This window comes from Neopelma chrysocephalum, unplaced genomic scaffold (genome assembly GCF_003984885.1).
Source record: "Neopelma chrysocephalum unplaced genomic scaffold, ASM398488v2 Primary Assembly neopelma1_97390, whole genome shotgun sequence".
NCBI classification, from domain to species: Eukaryota; Metazoa; Chordata; class Aves; order Passeriformes; family Pipridae; genus Neopelma; species Neopelma chrysocephalum.
Window position 1 is genome coordinate 1,116,918 of NW_020926031.1, and position 15,901 is coordinate 1,132,818.

The 15,901-nt window shown below is 39.2% G+C and overlaps 1 protein-coding gene across 6 annotated transcripts in view; it reads left to right on the forward strand.

Moving 5' to 3' along the window:
• BTRC (beta-transducin repeat containing E3 ubiquitin protein ligase) overlaps positions 1-15,901 on the forward strand; it is a 121,897-nt gene that overhangs the window by 21,605 nt on the left and 84,391 nt on the right. For 4 of the 6 annotated variants that reach the window (XM_027672151.1, XM_027672156.1, XM_027672152.1 and 1 more), the window contains one exon: positions 6,215-6,322. The exons of the other annotated variants lie outside the window; for them this stretch is intronic. In XM_027672151.1, the coding sequence (XP_027527952.1) occupies positions 6,215-6,322 (108 nt within the window). The remainder of the gene's footprint in view (positions 1-6,214; positions 6,323-15,901) is intronic. 6 annotated transcript variants of the gene reach the window in all.

Below are 15,901 nucleotides of genomic sequence, written 5' to 3' on the forward strand. Positions count from 1 at the left end.
TTGAAGTCACATCCTACAGCTGTCCCAGAAACATATGCTTGGCTTTACCAAAGTGAGGTGTTGGGTTGCTTGATTTGCAGTTTGTGAAAAATGCTCCAAGAGTCTTTAATAAGGTAGCCCAATTACTTTTATTATGGCAAACAAGAGCACAAACCACTTTTAATCATCTCCATACATGCCTGTGGAAATGTGACCAGGATGTCTGAATGTAATAGAAGCTGAGAAATTGTGCAAAGCACTGGTTATGACAGCAACCACATCATGCTCTTCACAATTCTGGTGCAATATGTGCAGCTAGAAGAGCTGAGAGTTTGTGGGCTAGTTGAACCGTGGGAGATCCTTCTCATGGTCACACGCCAAGGATTACTGCAGTTGCCTCTTTATTGTTATAAATTAATTTTCTTGCTTTCAAGAAAAACTGCCAGTGACAAAGTCAGAATTACCTGGTTTTAAGTGTGGGAAAGTTGTCTGGGGTGCAAGGAGATGTAAATTTTAACTGTATGGGTTTTGACTGTTGTTTTTTGGTTTAATTAAGACATACAGCTTTTAATGTTTCTCTTATTTTCAAATGAAAGCAGGCAAAAAACTTTCTCCAAAAGTTATAAAAGTATTAATTTGCTCTGAGCCATGCTGGTCTCTTTGGTAACTTCATAATTGGGCAGGATTTTTTTTTAAAATGGGTATTCTTGTCTCTCAGGTATATAACTGCTCCATAACTAGTAAATCTATATTCATATGTTAGGCTTTGTAAAGGCATATTATTTACACAATTCACTTGAATGGCTCCTTTGAAAGCTGTGTGGCTCTCTCATGTAATTACGTATTTAGTATGCCTTGTATCCAGTGTTGGGATAGGGGGGGAAAGAAAAAAATGAAGCCCCACAAAAACTACTAAAATAAATAATAAAAGAATATTCTCATTCCATTTTTGAAGGGGTTTTTTAAGTTGCATTGTATGCTTTTTTTCTCAGATAAGCATCCTGTTTGATCAAGAGCTACCAAAGCTAAACAATGAAATATGTATGGCAGGTTTTTTAATTGCGAAAGTATATAAGATGCAATGGGAATTTATTTTTTTTTATACTTGTATCATATATATTTAATTAGACAATGCCTCTCAGAACAGAAGAGGGAAAAATAAGAGATACCTTTTCATATTTATGTATATATGAAAGGTTAAAAGGGTGAAAAGTGGACCAAAGAAATGAACCAAAATCACTTTTAGCCAGAAGTAGTTTTCTGGAATTGTTAAGTTTCATGAGACCAACATTTGTAATGTAAATAGCAGCTGCTTTATCTGATACATTTTGTGCAATGTGTTGCATTCTGTGGTGACAGGAATAGTGGACACTGGACACAATGTGAAAGTGATGTTTGTTATATTTTTGGCATTGGCTTAGTAAAGTATGTGGCCAAAAAAAGTATAAGAGGGACTAAGTGAGATTGAAAGGTATTGGGGTTTGTTCTCCTGTTTTTTGTGGTATATGATAAAAATAATTCTGAATATGAGGAATCCCAGTAAGATCTGAGCATGTTTGACAAAGGATCAAAATTCCTGAGTCACGTTTCCTGTGAATTAGATTTTATAGAGCATGCACAAAACAATAGTGTGAAAGAGACTTTCAGGGAGAATTGTATTTGCCAGCCATCCCATATTCACTTTCTAAAGTGATGAAAAAAAGAGGTGGGGAAAGACCTGTCTCCTTGTATCAAGCTCAGGTCTGGTTTATATAGTTTTAATACTCTTCAGAGCATCCCTTATGTTTTATCTGCTCCAGTTTGCGTGGCAGAATTTTTAGCACTTCTTTTCGCCTCTTGTCCTTGTTTTTGTAATAGTTAGAACTTGTGTTGCTATTCTTCTTTGTACAGCTTTATCCAGTTCCCTGGCTTATGATAAGCTGGACCAAGAAGAAAAAGTCCCATTTGTCTCAGTTTTTAAACTCTTCAGCTCTTGTCAGCATGTCACATTCTCTTTCTGCTCCTTAATGAAAATATTGAGTGAATAGGATCTAAATTCCCATCTCCCAAAAGAAGTAGAAATTGTTATTGGTTTATCTTTAGAGTTCAGCTGCATAAGGCAATGGACACAGTACTAGAAGGGAAATAATTCTGAACTAGGAAAGGATTGAAATAGATGTGGTTAGTGGCTGAAATTAGTACTTTATACAGTAGGCCAAATACTAGCCCTTGGGGAAAAAAATTGGTTTCCTTTTGGCTTTGTCTCTAACTTGTGAAGATGTGCAAAAATATAGTAGGTTGCCTTGAAATCAAAGGTGTTTTAGGTGCACAGGTTGTCATAAAGTTGAGTGAAGGGTTCAGACACAGATAGTATGTTATTATACTTTATTATGTTAAAATGCACCACAAAGACAGTCATTCTTGTACTATCATCTCATTAATTTCTCTTAAGTGATTATAATGAAAATATTGTTAAACTGTTGTTTGATTTTCTTTTGGTCATTCTTGTTTTACAGTGAGCTCAATACAGTGAGTGTGTTTTCCCACCTGTGCACTATAATTGTGAATTGTAGTAGACCAAGAACTTTTGTTTTTTCCCCATGTAGAACCACTTAGTTTTGCAGGACAAGGTGATATATTTCTGACCTGTAACACAATTTACTAAAACTGTGTTAGTTACCCCTAGTATATTGTATTTGCTGAAGGACTAGAAGAGAACAAATTTGATAAAAAAACCCCAGTCTGAAATGGTAATATATAATCTTGTAATGCAATAGCAAATAAAGTAAATAACCAATTTTTAGCACTGGCAAAAATTTAGCCATTGAGTGTATGTTGAGATTTGTCTTTAGAACATCAGATAATTGGAAGAGAGGGTAGGCTATTAGAGGCAGAACATCTGATGTAGTAAAAAAATGTTCCTGCAATATAGTTACAAGAATAATTGAATAGGTTAAAATAAGTCTTCCCTTCAGCTCATGGTTACTGCCCACTCAGCTCAGCCAGTGGCTGTCAATACTTCTAGCCTATTTTAATTCAAAATAAGGAAAGCCCATTTTAATCACCAGTGGAGCAGCTGGTACCAGCCTCTGTCAGAAGGAGGATGCTGGTCTTGCTTGAAAGTGTACTCCCTGTATTTATTTTGTGGGAAAATACATTTCAGGGTTCAGGAAATGGGACTTTGAAATCAATTAGAAAAAGAAATTGTTTTTTTGGTCAAATAATTCCCTATTTTATGCCACTCAATGTGTATTAAAGATGCTTAGCTTTTCTAAATAAAAAGCTTTGCGTCTCTGGGTCTGAAAGTTGTGCAGACATCTGAAGTACTAATGCAACTGGGAGTTAAGAAAGTAGAGAGGCTACTACATCCTGGCCCAGTACTTAGCAAGCAATATCAGCATTCCCATTTGGCTGTAGTCCAAGCACTGTGCCTCTGTATCTTTGTTTTGAAGAGTCGATGTAGATTGACTTGAGTTCAGGAGAAGATTTTGTCACTCAGCTTTCAAGTCATGAACACTGAGCCAGTCCCTTGTTTGTGGAGCTGACACCACAAAAGTGAGTGTTTGACACGTGGCTTGCTCCGTGGATGGGGATAGAGGCTGTTGAGATTTTTCAGAGATCAGTCTCTAAATGAAGTTGTTCTGTTGGGTCACTCATCTGATTTACACACAAGCTGTTTCTATTGAAGCACCTGGGGCCTTTTGTTCAGGCTTGTGAATAAGCCTTTTTCAGTCACCAACAGTAATTTAGCGTCTCTGCTTCCTTCAATAGGTAAAAGGCAAGTTCAGGAAGGACATTTTCTTCCACACCATGTGCAACTTCACACTCATTTTTTTAAGATAGGTAACAGAACTGCATCACTCTTTTAAATTTTGTTTATATACTGGAGCAGATTCAGAAGTCATCTAAAGTGTTGGTAATTTTTTACTTCATAATTCCTAATTTTAGAACAGTACTAAGCGTCAGGAATGCACGGGTGAGTAGTGATATCCTCTATAGGTACAGAGAGCTCTGCAGAATAGCCCTTCAATGTTTTCCTTTGTTATTGTGGCAATTTTAGAGGAAGACATTTCATTGCTTTGTAAGTGCCCTGGCACAATGGAGTGCCCTACCTGCAGCTTGTAGTGACTGACTTGAGCCATAATCTCACATAAACTTTGAGTCAACATAAACCTGCCTTTCCGCTGACAGCATGCTCCTCATTTTTCCTGCCTCTGTACCTTTCCATGCTTCAGTCAGTACAAATATTTAAAGTAACTTCTTTTTTCTTGTCAATCAGTTTTAATGGCAATCAGTTCTTTGAGTTTGTTGTCACAGCACGAAAACTTGAGCCAGGTCAAGGGATGGGAAAGCTTGAGAATATGGAATAAATGATTTCTGCAAGTCTTGAATAAGTCTGTATGCAAAAAACCCCCAAACAAACAAAACCGAAACAACTAAAAACCCACCCCATTATGTTATGAATCCTAGGATGGGTAATGGTAAGCAACTGATGTTTACCTAGTGAATTTGCACTGCATCATCAGAGGCACCATGTAATGAATCTCCCTTGTTACTGTGATGTTCTTGGAGAGTAATAAACAAGTTTGATTTGAGTAAATGTATTATTAAAATGGTGAAATGCTTAACCATAGATGTCCATTTCATATGTAAATATTTTAAAAAAAAGATTATCATAACAGCTTTCAAGCTGCAGTGATACATATTACATTGCAAAGAAAAGATTGCTGGAATTTCAACGGTTTTTTTGTGGGGGAGTGTTTGGGAAGTTAAGACGGCAGACAAGGAAGTATGGCTCATTTTTGTAGCTTGTTATAATACTATGACTAATTTTTTTGGCTTCAGGAGGGGCATTATGTACAAATTCATTTGATATGTAATACTATGAAGTACTCAAATTTATGAGTTTCAGTATCTTTGTAAAGTGAAGAGTTGGTTTTTGTTTTGTTTTTTTTTAATGAAAATGAGGTGAGGAATTTATTTTAAGGTATCATAAACTTCTAATAAGCACATTTCTGTAGGTTATGTTCCCCAGCAGGCTTTTAATACTATTTCTGGAACAGCAGTGTAAATTGCAACAAAGTACAGCAAAGAACGTGGTGACAGACAAGGTTAATCTCACTGTGTCTGTCTGCACAGGACCAGATTATGGATGTTGGTGATAACCTTTCTGCTCATTCAAAGATGGGTTATGTTGCTCTCACATACTTGTTTAGTGCAAGATTGTGCAAGGTTGTCTAACCCTCTTAAGAGCAGCAAGAAATGGTGGCTCAGGAGGCAGCTGTCATTTCATACCCATTCCAGCTGCCCTTTCTGCTCAGATTTCCTCCCATCCCCCCGTTTCAAAAAAAAAGGGGTGAAGGGGAGAGGATTGCAAAAAAGAAGTGTATGAGGGTGTAAAATCTCTAGCAGCTAATCTATCACATCCTTCAGTTTTCATGGCTGTCTGCCAATTTAAAATACACTTGTTTTTTCCTGCCTTGCCAGTAATTAGACAAATGCAGTAGTGCTTATGGCATCAAAAACTCTGTGGCTGGCAAAAGCAATTGCTATCATAATGCATCCCTAAATTTAATAGTAGTGGTGTAAAATGAATAAGCAGCTCTCTATTTCAAGGGGTAATGGCTTTAACTATCAACGTGGCTAGTATTTTTCTTGATTGGCTGCTTTGGCTCCTTTTTTGTACTTGTGTTTGTAGGAACTGAATCAATTTATTGTAACAATTGTATTTTATTTAACAAACAACAAGGCAAGCAGAAACATGAAACTCCTGTGAAGTGTCACCAACTTCCTGTTCACTCTGGATCACAGGTTTTACCTTTTGTCCCCTTTAGAGACAAAGCCTAAACCTTTTCTTTCCGTGCAAGTATTACCCCTAAAGTTGTTGTTTTCTTTTCTACTTTCCTTGCAAAATTTCTTGCCTTTTGTTGTGCCTGGAGTGTTGCTGCGCATGGAGAAAAGGTCCGATTAATTGGAAAGAAACTTTTTATTACTGGAAAAACTCGACACGTTAGTGTAGAAAATTGATCAAAAATTAGTTTCTTGATCTATTGTGCTTTTTTCTTGCTACTATGACATCTGTAAAGCTTCTCTCAAGGAAAAGATGCATCAGCAGTTTGTGTTCTCCTAAAGAGGTCTCAGTCCTTAAGACCAGGTGCAGTTGTGTTGATGCCATTTGGCTAAGCCTTAAAAGTTCCTGTAATCTGTGCCATCCTGTCTCATACAGTCCCATCTCATAGTTGTCCTTTCTCTGCAGTGCTCTATGCCCAGATCTCTGTGGCTGGGCTGCTCCAGCCTGGCGGACAGCATGCCCTCGCTGCGATGCCTGTATAACCCAGGGACTGGCGCACTCCCAGCTTTCCAGGTACTTTCTGTCTTTCCCCACTCCTTTTCTCTCCATCTGTGTACGTGTGCATCTCCTTCTTTACTTGCTTGCTTTACCTCCATTTATTCTGGTTCATACTCAATGCCTCTCCTATGTCATTCAGATCTTTGGTATTTAAATCCCTCTTGTGTAGATTCAGGGCAGCTCAGTGCTGGGGCATTTCCATTTACCTTGATGTAATTTAATTTTTATCTAAATTGGCTTGATACCATCATCTTTTCCATTGGCTTTCAATTGTGTCAAAAAATACCACTTAATTATATCTGGCAAACAGTATCCATCACACAGTCTCCAATCTGGCTATTCATGCAGTGATTCCCCTCCTATCTAAACGTTTTGTGTGCCACTTAGAGGAGACTGAGGGGGTGGGTTCATTGCTATTGTGATAATTGATGCCAGCAATTGTTTACTTTGTCTTTGTTAGCAGTAGTCTGGACATTTTGACTACAGAAAATTATTGTACGAGTAAGCTGTCCATCAAAAGGCAAATAAAGGAAACCATTGGGGTTTTTTTCCTTTGGTCTCTGAATTTGTTAAATTCAGGCTTTTCTCTGTCATGAGACAGCTTTCTGCCAAACGAGTTTGTTCAGACTCTTTGAGTGACCAGTCAATCTTAAAAATGCAGACACTGTCCTGTGGGTAGTGAATGAGACAGGTATTGGGTGATCATCTAGAAACCTTGAGACAAGGCTCTCAAGATCATTGTAAGCATTTTTGGTGACATGTGAACATAAACAGCAGAGACTGGGCAGCAGAGGTGTTACATTCACACTGGATACTCTGAGATATTTCGTGAACTGCAGTGACTGAGGGACTTAGGAATATCTCTGTGGAGAGCAAGTTTATTGGAGCTCATAGTAGCATGAACATTTACTTGAAGGTTTATGCTGCTGGATTATGCTACAGCTGATGTAACCTGTGGCAGAGAGTTTTATTCACCGGCATCTCACAAAACCAAGTGTAACGAATAAGCTAGAATCTTTCTGAAATTTTCAGTTGTTTTGGGGAAAGCTAATTATGTACCTCTAAAGGAAAGCATGCAAAGATTATTCTGAATTTGACTTCTTGCTGGAAGGGCTAGGATAGTACTGTGGAGATAATCCTCTCAGTCTCAGGGGAGGCTTAAGTGTCTTGCGTCATTTTGCTGCAACTCTTTTTGCTGACCCAGCAGTAGCACTGATGGACTCTGGAAGGTGTCCTGCCAGGCCTCCTTTGCTGAAGCAAGCTTTTAGTAGAGCTTTCTGGGGGCAAGGGGGAAGTTGACTTTTTATTAGTCTAAGAAGACTCTGGAGGCAACAGAAAGAGTTTGGACTCCTACTTCTAATCCTGATTAGCATAATTTGACTAAATTGGATGAGCCCAATATTTGGACTTTTGGCTTTTGAATAAATCTCAGATGTCTTTAAGCTCCGGTTTTAGAGAACCTTAGCAGTATACGGAATGTAATTTATAAACTCAAATTGAGACTTCTTTCTTTCTACTTAAGTTAGTTTTGGTTATTCAGAATAAGCATATATCACAAAGGGGAAGGGAAATTAACTTCTAGCTGAAGATATTCTTGCTAATGATAGATGTGAACAATAACTTTTCTGCTAATGCAGTGCATTGATGTTTGGGGTCAAGTGAGTCAGCTGCGCAACCATTCATCGTGTTCTGCCTTCTTGGAATAATAGTAGGATTTTGACATTTGCATTTCTGCAGATTTTGAGAGACATTTCCATATGTATTTAGTAACTGTGGGAATTGGGAAGTATATCCTATTTGCCATCTGAAATGGTACACTGGTACTCTTCACTGAACTCTGACTGCTATGTTGAGGAACACATTTGTTGCCAGTTGAGAGAGAAAACAAATTGCCAGCAACAGCTTCTGCAGCAATGAGTCATCCACATTTCAGTCCATTTTTTCAATGGGCTTTGACTGATCCCCATTAGCTTGCATGATTTAGAGAAAACTCCCTTCTGAGGCATGGCTTTTGCATTTTCTAGTGCAGAAAGGGAGTGGTCTTGAGCCTGCTTGAAACTGTGATGTTGCATTATTTCATCATTCTTTAATGCTTTTTTTTGTATTGAATCTTCAGGAAAGCAGTAAAGACTGTCTTGTAGCCCAGTGAATTTTCTCATATTAAGTTACTTTCTTTTTCCTATAGCAAGCTTGAAGTAACTGGAGAAGCATATCAATGTTCTTTGCTTGTGGCAAAAGAGAAGATGCCATCTGGAAGGCTACTTAGTCACTGCTGAATTTGTCTAGTTATTTACATGCCTACCTTCAGATGCTCAGACAGAAATGTGGAAAGAGGTTCTTTTTGAATAGCTCAGTTAAAGTCTTGCTGACTCCTCATGGGAAGCATTGGCAGGTAGTTGATTCAGAGATGATTCTGTTAATATGTCAGGTAACTTCATTTTTCTTCTTTGTGTATTTTTATTATTGGAGACACTTATGTGAAAACAGGATCTTCTGGTTCCTCAGCTCTGTTTGGCAATCATCCTGCAGTGGGAAAGGCTAAACCCTTTAATAGGGGGATAAGGAATTAGAAACAGTTCTTTTTTATGTCTTTTATCTAAAAGGGCTTTGTAACTGATTGTCTATTGTGTAATGGAATTTCATAGCAATCAAGGTAGAAGATGGCAGCAAATTGGAACATGAACTCCTATAAGGCACTGTGGGAAGGGGTCAAAGAAGATATTTTAACAAGAGAAAAAGGCCAGCCATTCCATTTTTAGTGTCTTGAATGCCAAATTTTACTGTACTGTTATTCTGCAAAGCAACTGAAACCTAGGATGCATGTATATTCTCTTAATAATTAGAAATAAATTTATGCAGAATATATACTCTTTTTTCCTAGAAATTTGTGCCTTGGAAGTTTCCAGATGTGCCAACAGGTGTCTGTTTTCATGACATTTTTCCTTTGAAGATAATTAGTTTCCCTGTTAAAATATTTTTCCATGCATGCTCACAAGGCTCTGTTTATGTTGTCTCAGCTCTTTGAAAATTCAAATTTACATTTACACTCATCAAGTATGCCAAGGAAATGATTGTATTAATCCTTCCAAGTTTGCAGAAGGCCATAGTATTTCCTTGAATTTATTTCTGTAGTTTCTTGCATAAATGAGGAGATTTGAAGAAGAACTAAAAAGTCGTACCAAAGGTTATGTGTAAGAATAAGTGCAAAGAACAGTCCAGCTCTTCCTTTTTACATAATTCACAGCCAACACAAATACCAGCTCCTGTTTTGATCGTAAACTTTTTTGAGACAAGAGTAATGCTTTTAAAACTACCTTTGTCTGAAGCCTAGGCACCAGTGGAAAAAGAGCTGTCTTATCAGCTTTATTTTGCCAGATCTGAAGCTCTTGTTTCTGTAACAGGCTCTAGCAGTCAAAGAGGAGGACTAACTGTCATGGCAGAGGTAGCAGCATCTTGTTGAGTATGGAGGTGTCTCTAGAGTGCCAGAAATTCACATTTTGTTTTACCTGTAGATCTTAATCATAAAGAACTGCACATCAGGGTTTGTCAGATGAAGGAGACAACCTTCTGCTTGGTTTTGCAGAAGTGAGGGTGTGTGTGACTTCCTCGGTCTTGGCTAAAAGCTCTGTCCTGGTTGAGGAAAGCGTGGGTGTGCTGTGCTTGGCAATACTGAGGTAAATGGAAGCACACTTGAAGTTGTGCAGCATGGACGTGATCTCTTTGGACTGAGATCACTTTTGGGGAAAGGTGAGAAAGAAATGATGTGAAAGGTATGTAGTGATGGAAGTGATGAAGACATGAACTTATTTTTAAAATTATTTTTACATTATTTTTTCCTAATATTTATATTTTTTGTGTTAGGAAGTGAAATATTTGTTAAAGAAGCATCATCAGTGAGTTGTTATAAACAATTTTATCTGTAAATTTCCTTCAGCCTGTTCATCCATTTTTGTCTTAGAAGTTGATGTTTTATTGCTGGGAAATCCAGTGTAAATGTGAGTAGCAGTATATTATTCCTGGTTATACAGGAGGTTAAAGCTAAAGTCTCGGGGTGGGCAAACTGCATGCTCAGAAATGTGTTTGTGAGAAATACATTTGGAGGAGATTGTTTGGCTTTGGAGCTAGTGTTTGCTGGTGTGCGTAGTTGTGTCTCTAACTGGGAGAGATATGGAGTGTCCAGTCAATAGCCTCCATCAGCGTGGAGATGTGACTGCCCTTGGCCAAGCCTGCTTTGTATTCCCCCCTCACACTCTCCCAGCGGCTGTGTGAAACCTGCCCCTGGGCTGTTTACAGTGCACCTCTGAAATGGAATCATAATTTTGGTGACTAATAGCCAGAGCGTGTGGCTCCAGCACCCCCCGTCTGGCGGCAGGCTCTCCCCTGGTTGTGAATGTAGTTAGGTGGCCCCCAACTGTTTACAAGACAGCAGAGGTGAGATCTTTGATTGACAAGTCAGAAATGCATTAGATCATTCCCTCTGCCAGTCTCTGGTTCATGCTGTTAAAAATGTCAGCCTCTCCAAGTTTGAATGGCAGCCCGAGGGCCTCAGAAGCTTTTTGTTTTCTGAGATGGAAACACAAATTGGATGTGTGCCTGAGCGCTTCATCCTGGGCTGTAATTTCATCTTTTAGCTAAGAACCACAAGGTACATGAGCAAAGCACCCTGTAAACAATAATACTGGGGAAAAAAATAAACAAGGTCGTGTTTCTGGTACGTTGATCCACTGGTGTCCTGACCTCTATCACGTTGAACATCTCCACTCTGATTGCTGTTCCCTTTGGCATTACAATGAGAGGAGAGAGACTGACACAGGAGGCAAAGATTTAAAGTTGCAGTGCTGTTGCACATTCCTTGTATTGGCTATGAAATATTGAACTGCCACAATGTGACACCTGGTTTTTTAAGCAAAGATTCTTGTTGGACGTGTTCAGCAGCAGTTTCTCCTGTTTTTCCTCATTTTACCACTGGGCAAGAGCAATTACAAAGGCCTGAGAGGTGATACAAGAAAGAGAAGAAATGAAGCCAAATTGCATTTTTGCATTTGACTCTAGCCCTCATCTGTAGGTCAGACTTTGGGAGCTTCACTGTAGGAAGACCAAGAGGGTTACTCTGGCTGGGGATTTCTTTAGGTAAAAGAAGTGCCCAGTGACTACAGAACAGCTTTCTTAAACATATTTAGGATTTATCCCTCTAAATCTAATGGTCTTGTCTGGCAGGTGGCATAACCTGGGTGATGCAGAGGAGCCCACCAAACTCAAGAGAGCTGCCGGGCTGTGCTGCCAGATCTTAGCTCTTTGGTAGCAGTGGCGAGAAGACGTTTTCTCCTTTCAGGTGGCAAAGAAATGAAGGGTACTCAAAAAAATCTTTCTTTGTGGATCAGTGGGAAAGGTTTTAGGGTTTTTTTGGTAGTACATCACTAATTTCTAATTACATTTAGTAATTACTTTTAGTAATTAGAAATCTGCATTTATTCTGCACCCATATCAATTGTCAGAAGTTGCATGTGCTCTCATTAGTTCTCAGTCTGAGTATTAAGAACTGTGGCAGTATCTGTCACTCAGAAATACCACCCCTGTGTGCCCAGCACGGTGATTAATTTAAACTGCATCGTAGCTACAAGGCCTCCCCTCTTCAGCCTTGGCCGTGATGTTCTGGTTACTAGGTAATGCGATAAGGTGAGGGCAAGGTCTCCAGCACACCGGCATCAGTTTGGCTGATCAGTTTAAAAAATGAAACAAAACTCAACCGAGTTTTCCTTTCTCCCTCGTTAGGAGTCAGGAAGGTGTGTAAAGCCGTAGTGACAAACGGCATATGCAGCGCTGCGTTGGCGGCATACAGGTATCTTTAAAGCTAGCTCCGGTTCCTCCGGATTGCGAACATCTGCTTGGAGGTATTGTGGAGCTCCACAATGCACTAATTGAATTACTCTTTTCTGGAGTTGCAGGCTGCGCTAATTGAATTAGAATGGGGCTGTGCGTGTGCGCGCTCCCGCGGCCGCGCGTGCGCGGCGCGGGGCGGGGGCCCGGCCATGGCGCGGACTGTGCTGCGCCCGCCCGGCCGCGCCCGGAACTGCAGCCCCGGGGGGGCCGCGGTCCCTCAGAGCCCCGGCCTCGGGCTTATTAGCGAAGTAACGTGTTAGCGACTGCTCCGTGCTGGTCCAAAGGCTGAATCTCCCTCGATTTTTGTGGAGGAGGGAGGCACTGAGGGGGCACCAGTCGCAGACGGTCCAGTGCGTTTGGGTCCAGCCTCGTTCCTGTGAACTGCTCGGCTCAGTTGCCACTTTGGATTTCATGGCGCCACGGGCAGTAGGTGCTTCAGAGGGAGGCAGTGGCGCAAGATCAAGTTGTACCTATTTGTGCACGACTGGCAAAGAGCTAATAACACATTAAGCGATAATTTTAATTTAGAAATGCAAATATGGAATTTCACCACAAATTTGGAGAAGTCGCGAAGTACTTTCTCACCCATCGTTTAAATTTAAGCCAGTGTTAGTCAGAATTCAGTCACTATTAGGAAATATGCAGAGGTAGTTCTGAATAATTTGAAAGGTACATGTGAATAGGGAGAACAAAAATGAACTATTTCTTCTTTGAAACTGGGTATTTATGTGGCCACATACAACTTTCAAGGGGATGAACCCAAACACTCTCAGTAGAAATGCACTTGCTAAATCATAAAATTCATAGCTTGAAGAGATACTTTGCTACACTCTGTCGGGTGGGTTTCTTTTTATTTATTCTGCTTTCTGTTGGCTGCTGCTTACATGGTGCGTAGAAATAGTCAGATATTCTCTTTCCTGTATTCTTTCTTCTGTTGATAACCAGATGACTCAGTTTTCCATAAAATTTCAGCCATTTTCACTCAGTTTTGTCTGTGTTTGGTAGATCATTCTCTTAAACCATATCAGAGACAAGATGGTATTTGTTTTACTTTAATGGTTGTTCCTTATATTTTGTTACTTTTGAAATAGACAAAAATAATTTGCTAAAATGCTCTACAAACTAAGTAAAATTAAACTGTCCTTGTCAAAATACATAACCAATACTCTGTGATGTGCATGATTCTTTTTTATTATGGTTGTATACTTGCCCTGTGTCTAGTGATGTTAAACAGGGCTTCTAATTACCACCGAGAATTAGCAAAATTGCTGCTATACATGGAACTTGGGAATTTTCAGTTACATTGAAATTTGTTTAACCGCCAGCTGCCCCCCAAAATGAAAAGCAGATTTTTGTTAAATGTTTGAAACAGTTTTTTGTTGCTTTTAGAGGAGAATTCCCAAAGAACTTTGTGCATTAATTTGGTTTTGATTTATTTACATTTATAGTTGTTTCTCTCTAGCATTTTATTTATTTATATATATATGTGTGTGTATGTGTGTTTGTGTGTATATGAGTATAAAAAAAATCAGGTTGTAAGCCTTCTTGGCTACTTTTCTAAGTAATCAGGTAGACTTCATGTAATAGCCACTGTGAGTGAAATATCCACGTAACTCATTGATCATGCCCAAGTATTTATTTAGGGTTCACATATAGTTTTTAAATGATTGCCAATATAATTTGATACCATTGTGAAATTTTCTAAATTGTGGCTGTATATAACAAGATCAGCCATTGCCTCTTGCTTACCTTCTACAAAAATCCTTGTAATTTATTCTCTCAAAACAAAGGAAGCAACTGTTCATTCAGCCAATAAAGCTGCATACATTTTTACTCTTTCAGGAATATACCTTGCTCCTCTATCACGTTTTCAGAGTAATAAACTGTGCAGCAACCCTCTGATGTAGGTAATAACATTTGACCTTGCAACAGAGTACTTCCCTCGTGCAAATGAAGATAAACTAACACATTGATGTCGTGGTGGTTTTTCATTTAAAAAAAACACACACAAAAAATTGGTGTGTAGGATAACACACCTACATACAGTGTCTTCTCTTGGTAGAAGTCAGAAATTAGGATGGTTGTGTTGGGGGGATTGGGGTTGTCACCTTTGAAATAATATGGGAGTGAATTTGGTGCTGCCTTAAGAAGCTGTAAGTGGGAAAGAATCCATTCCATTCAGTGTATAAAGTGCTTTTAAAATCAATCTATTTCTAGAACCTAAATTGTCCTGGGACCAGCTCTTGATATAAAAATTCATAGAAACCTGTTTTTCTGAGTGTGGTAACTTCTTGCCATAGTGCTATAGTGTTAGAATTCACATTGGCCAGGTTGTTCTGTAAATTAAACAGTGACAGCTTCCCTCGGGGGAACAGCCAATGTATTTATGATGATGTGCTGATTACACAAAATACACTGCAAGCAGAAAACAGCTGCAGAGAACAAACCTCTTAAAAGAATACAATTACAAATAGCACCCTCAGTATTTCTAGTGGTGAGAGCAAAATACAGCATGCTAATGCAGCCTTCTAGTTTGCTTCCAAAGAAAAAAAGAGATCTACAAAGAAGGGGCTGAAGTGTGGATGAATGCACACATAGTACCAATGTGGAGCAGCATATAATCCCCTTCTGAAGGTGAAGGACAAGAACACACCTCAGGCCTGCTTTTTGGCTGTCCTTGTTTCTTAAAATTCCTGTGACTACAACTCCAGCAGCACTGGCTGGTGAGGCATTGGGGCTCTCCGGCTTGTCGGCATTTTGACTGGTGGGATTCATACCCTCTGTCCTGGTTAAAAGCTGAGATGTGGTGAGATGACTAATAAATAGCTTGTGCTACCAATATGCCCATTGTGTGGGAGAGATTGTAGGAGATGCTATAGAAGGAAAAAAAATTCCCCGTTTTAAAGCTGGCCTTTCTTCTGCTGCTAGTTAGTGCTTTGAGGGAACTTCTGGAAATTAATTTCAGTTGTTGTTTTGCAGTAGGCTGCAGTGTTTCGTTTTTAAAAGGTCCCTATTTTGTATGTGTAGGGCAAAGGCTTGTTACAGTCCAGTTCAGGATCCAGTTCAGAATATGATAAAACTTGAAACAAAATAGTACTGGAAGATAGTGGAGGTGGGACCATGATCGTAAACTCAGGACACAAACAGACTTCAGAAAAGAAAGAGGTCTTTTCTTCACCTGGAAGCAAAAAAATGAGAAGTAACTGGAATTGCTTTGTGTAGTGTGGCGGTATGCAAGACATAAGTTGTGATAAGGACTGCTGTGGTGGGATTTTCTGTGAAGGCTTGTTGAAAATGAGGAAAATGTGGCAGTGGCAGCTAATGTCTCGCTTTGGAGGGTTGCAAAAGAAAAAAACTCTCCAGAACTCCAGAGCACATTCTTTTTATGTCTGAGAAAATCTGTCACACTTAAATCTTTACAATACAACATTCTACTTATGGCTATGCCATGTATGTATGTGGGAGAGTGCAAATACTGAGAATGCCCTTTCCATCCACTTTTTTAGAGTCATTATTAGATATGTATAATGCCTTTTAAAAGTCTGGAATTTCTTGTGTTTGGTGTCTTTATATTCCAGGACCATATCAATAAAACATCTTTCAAATACTGGCAAAAAGTCTTCTGCTTAAAGAAATGTTGCTTTTTCAACATACAGATCTGATTTTAAAACAGATGAAGTAACAGCATTGGCACTCTAATTTGGAAGGGCTTTA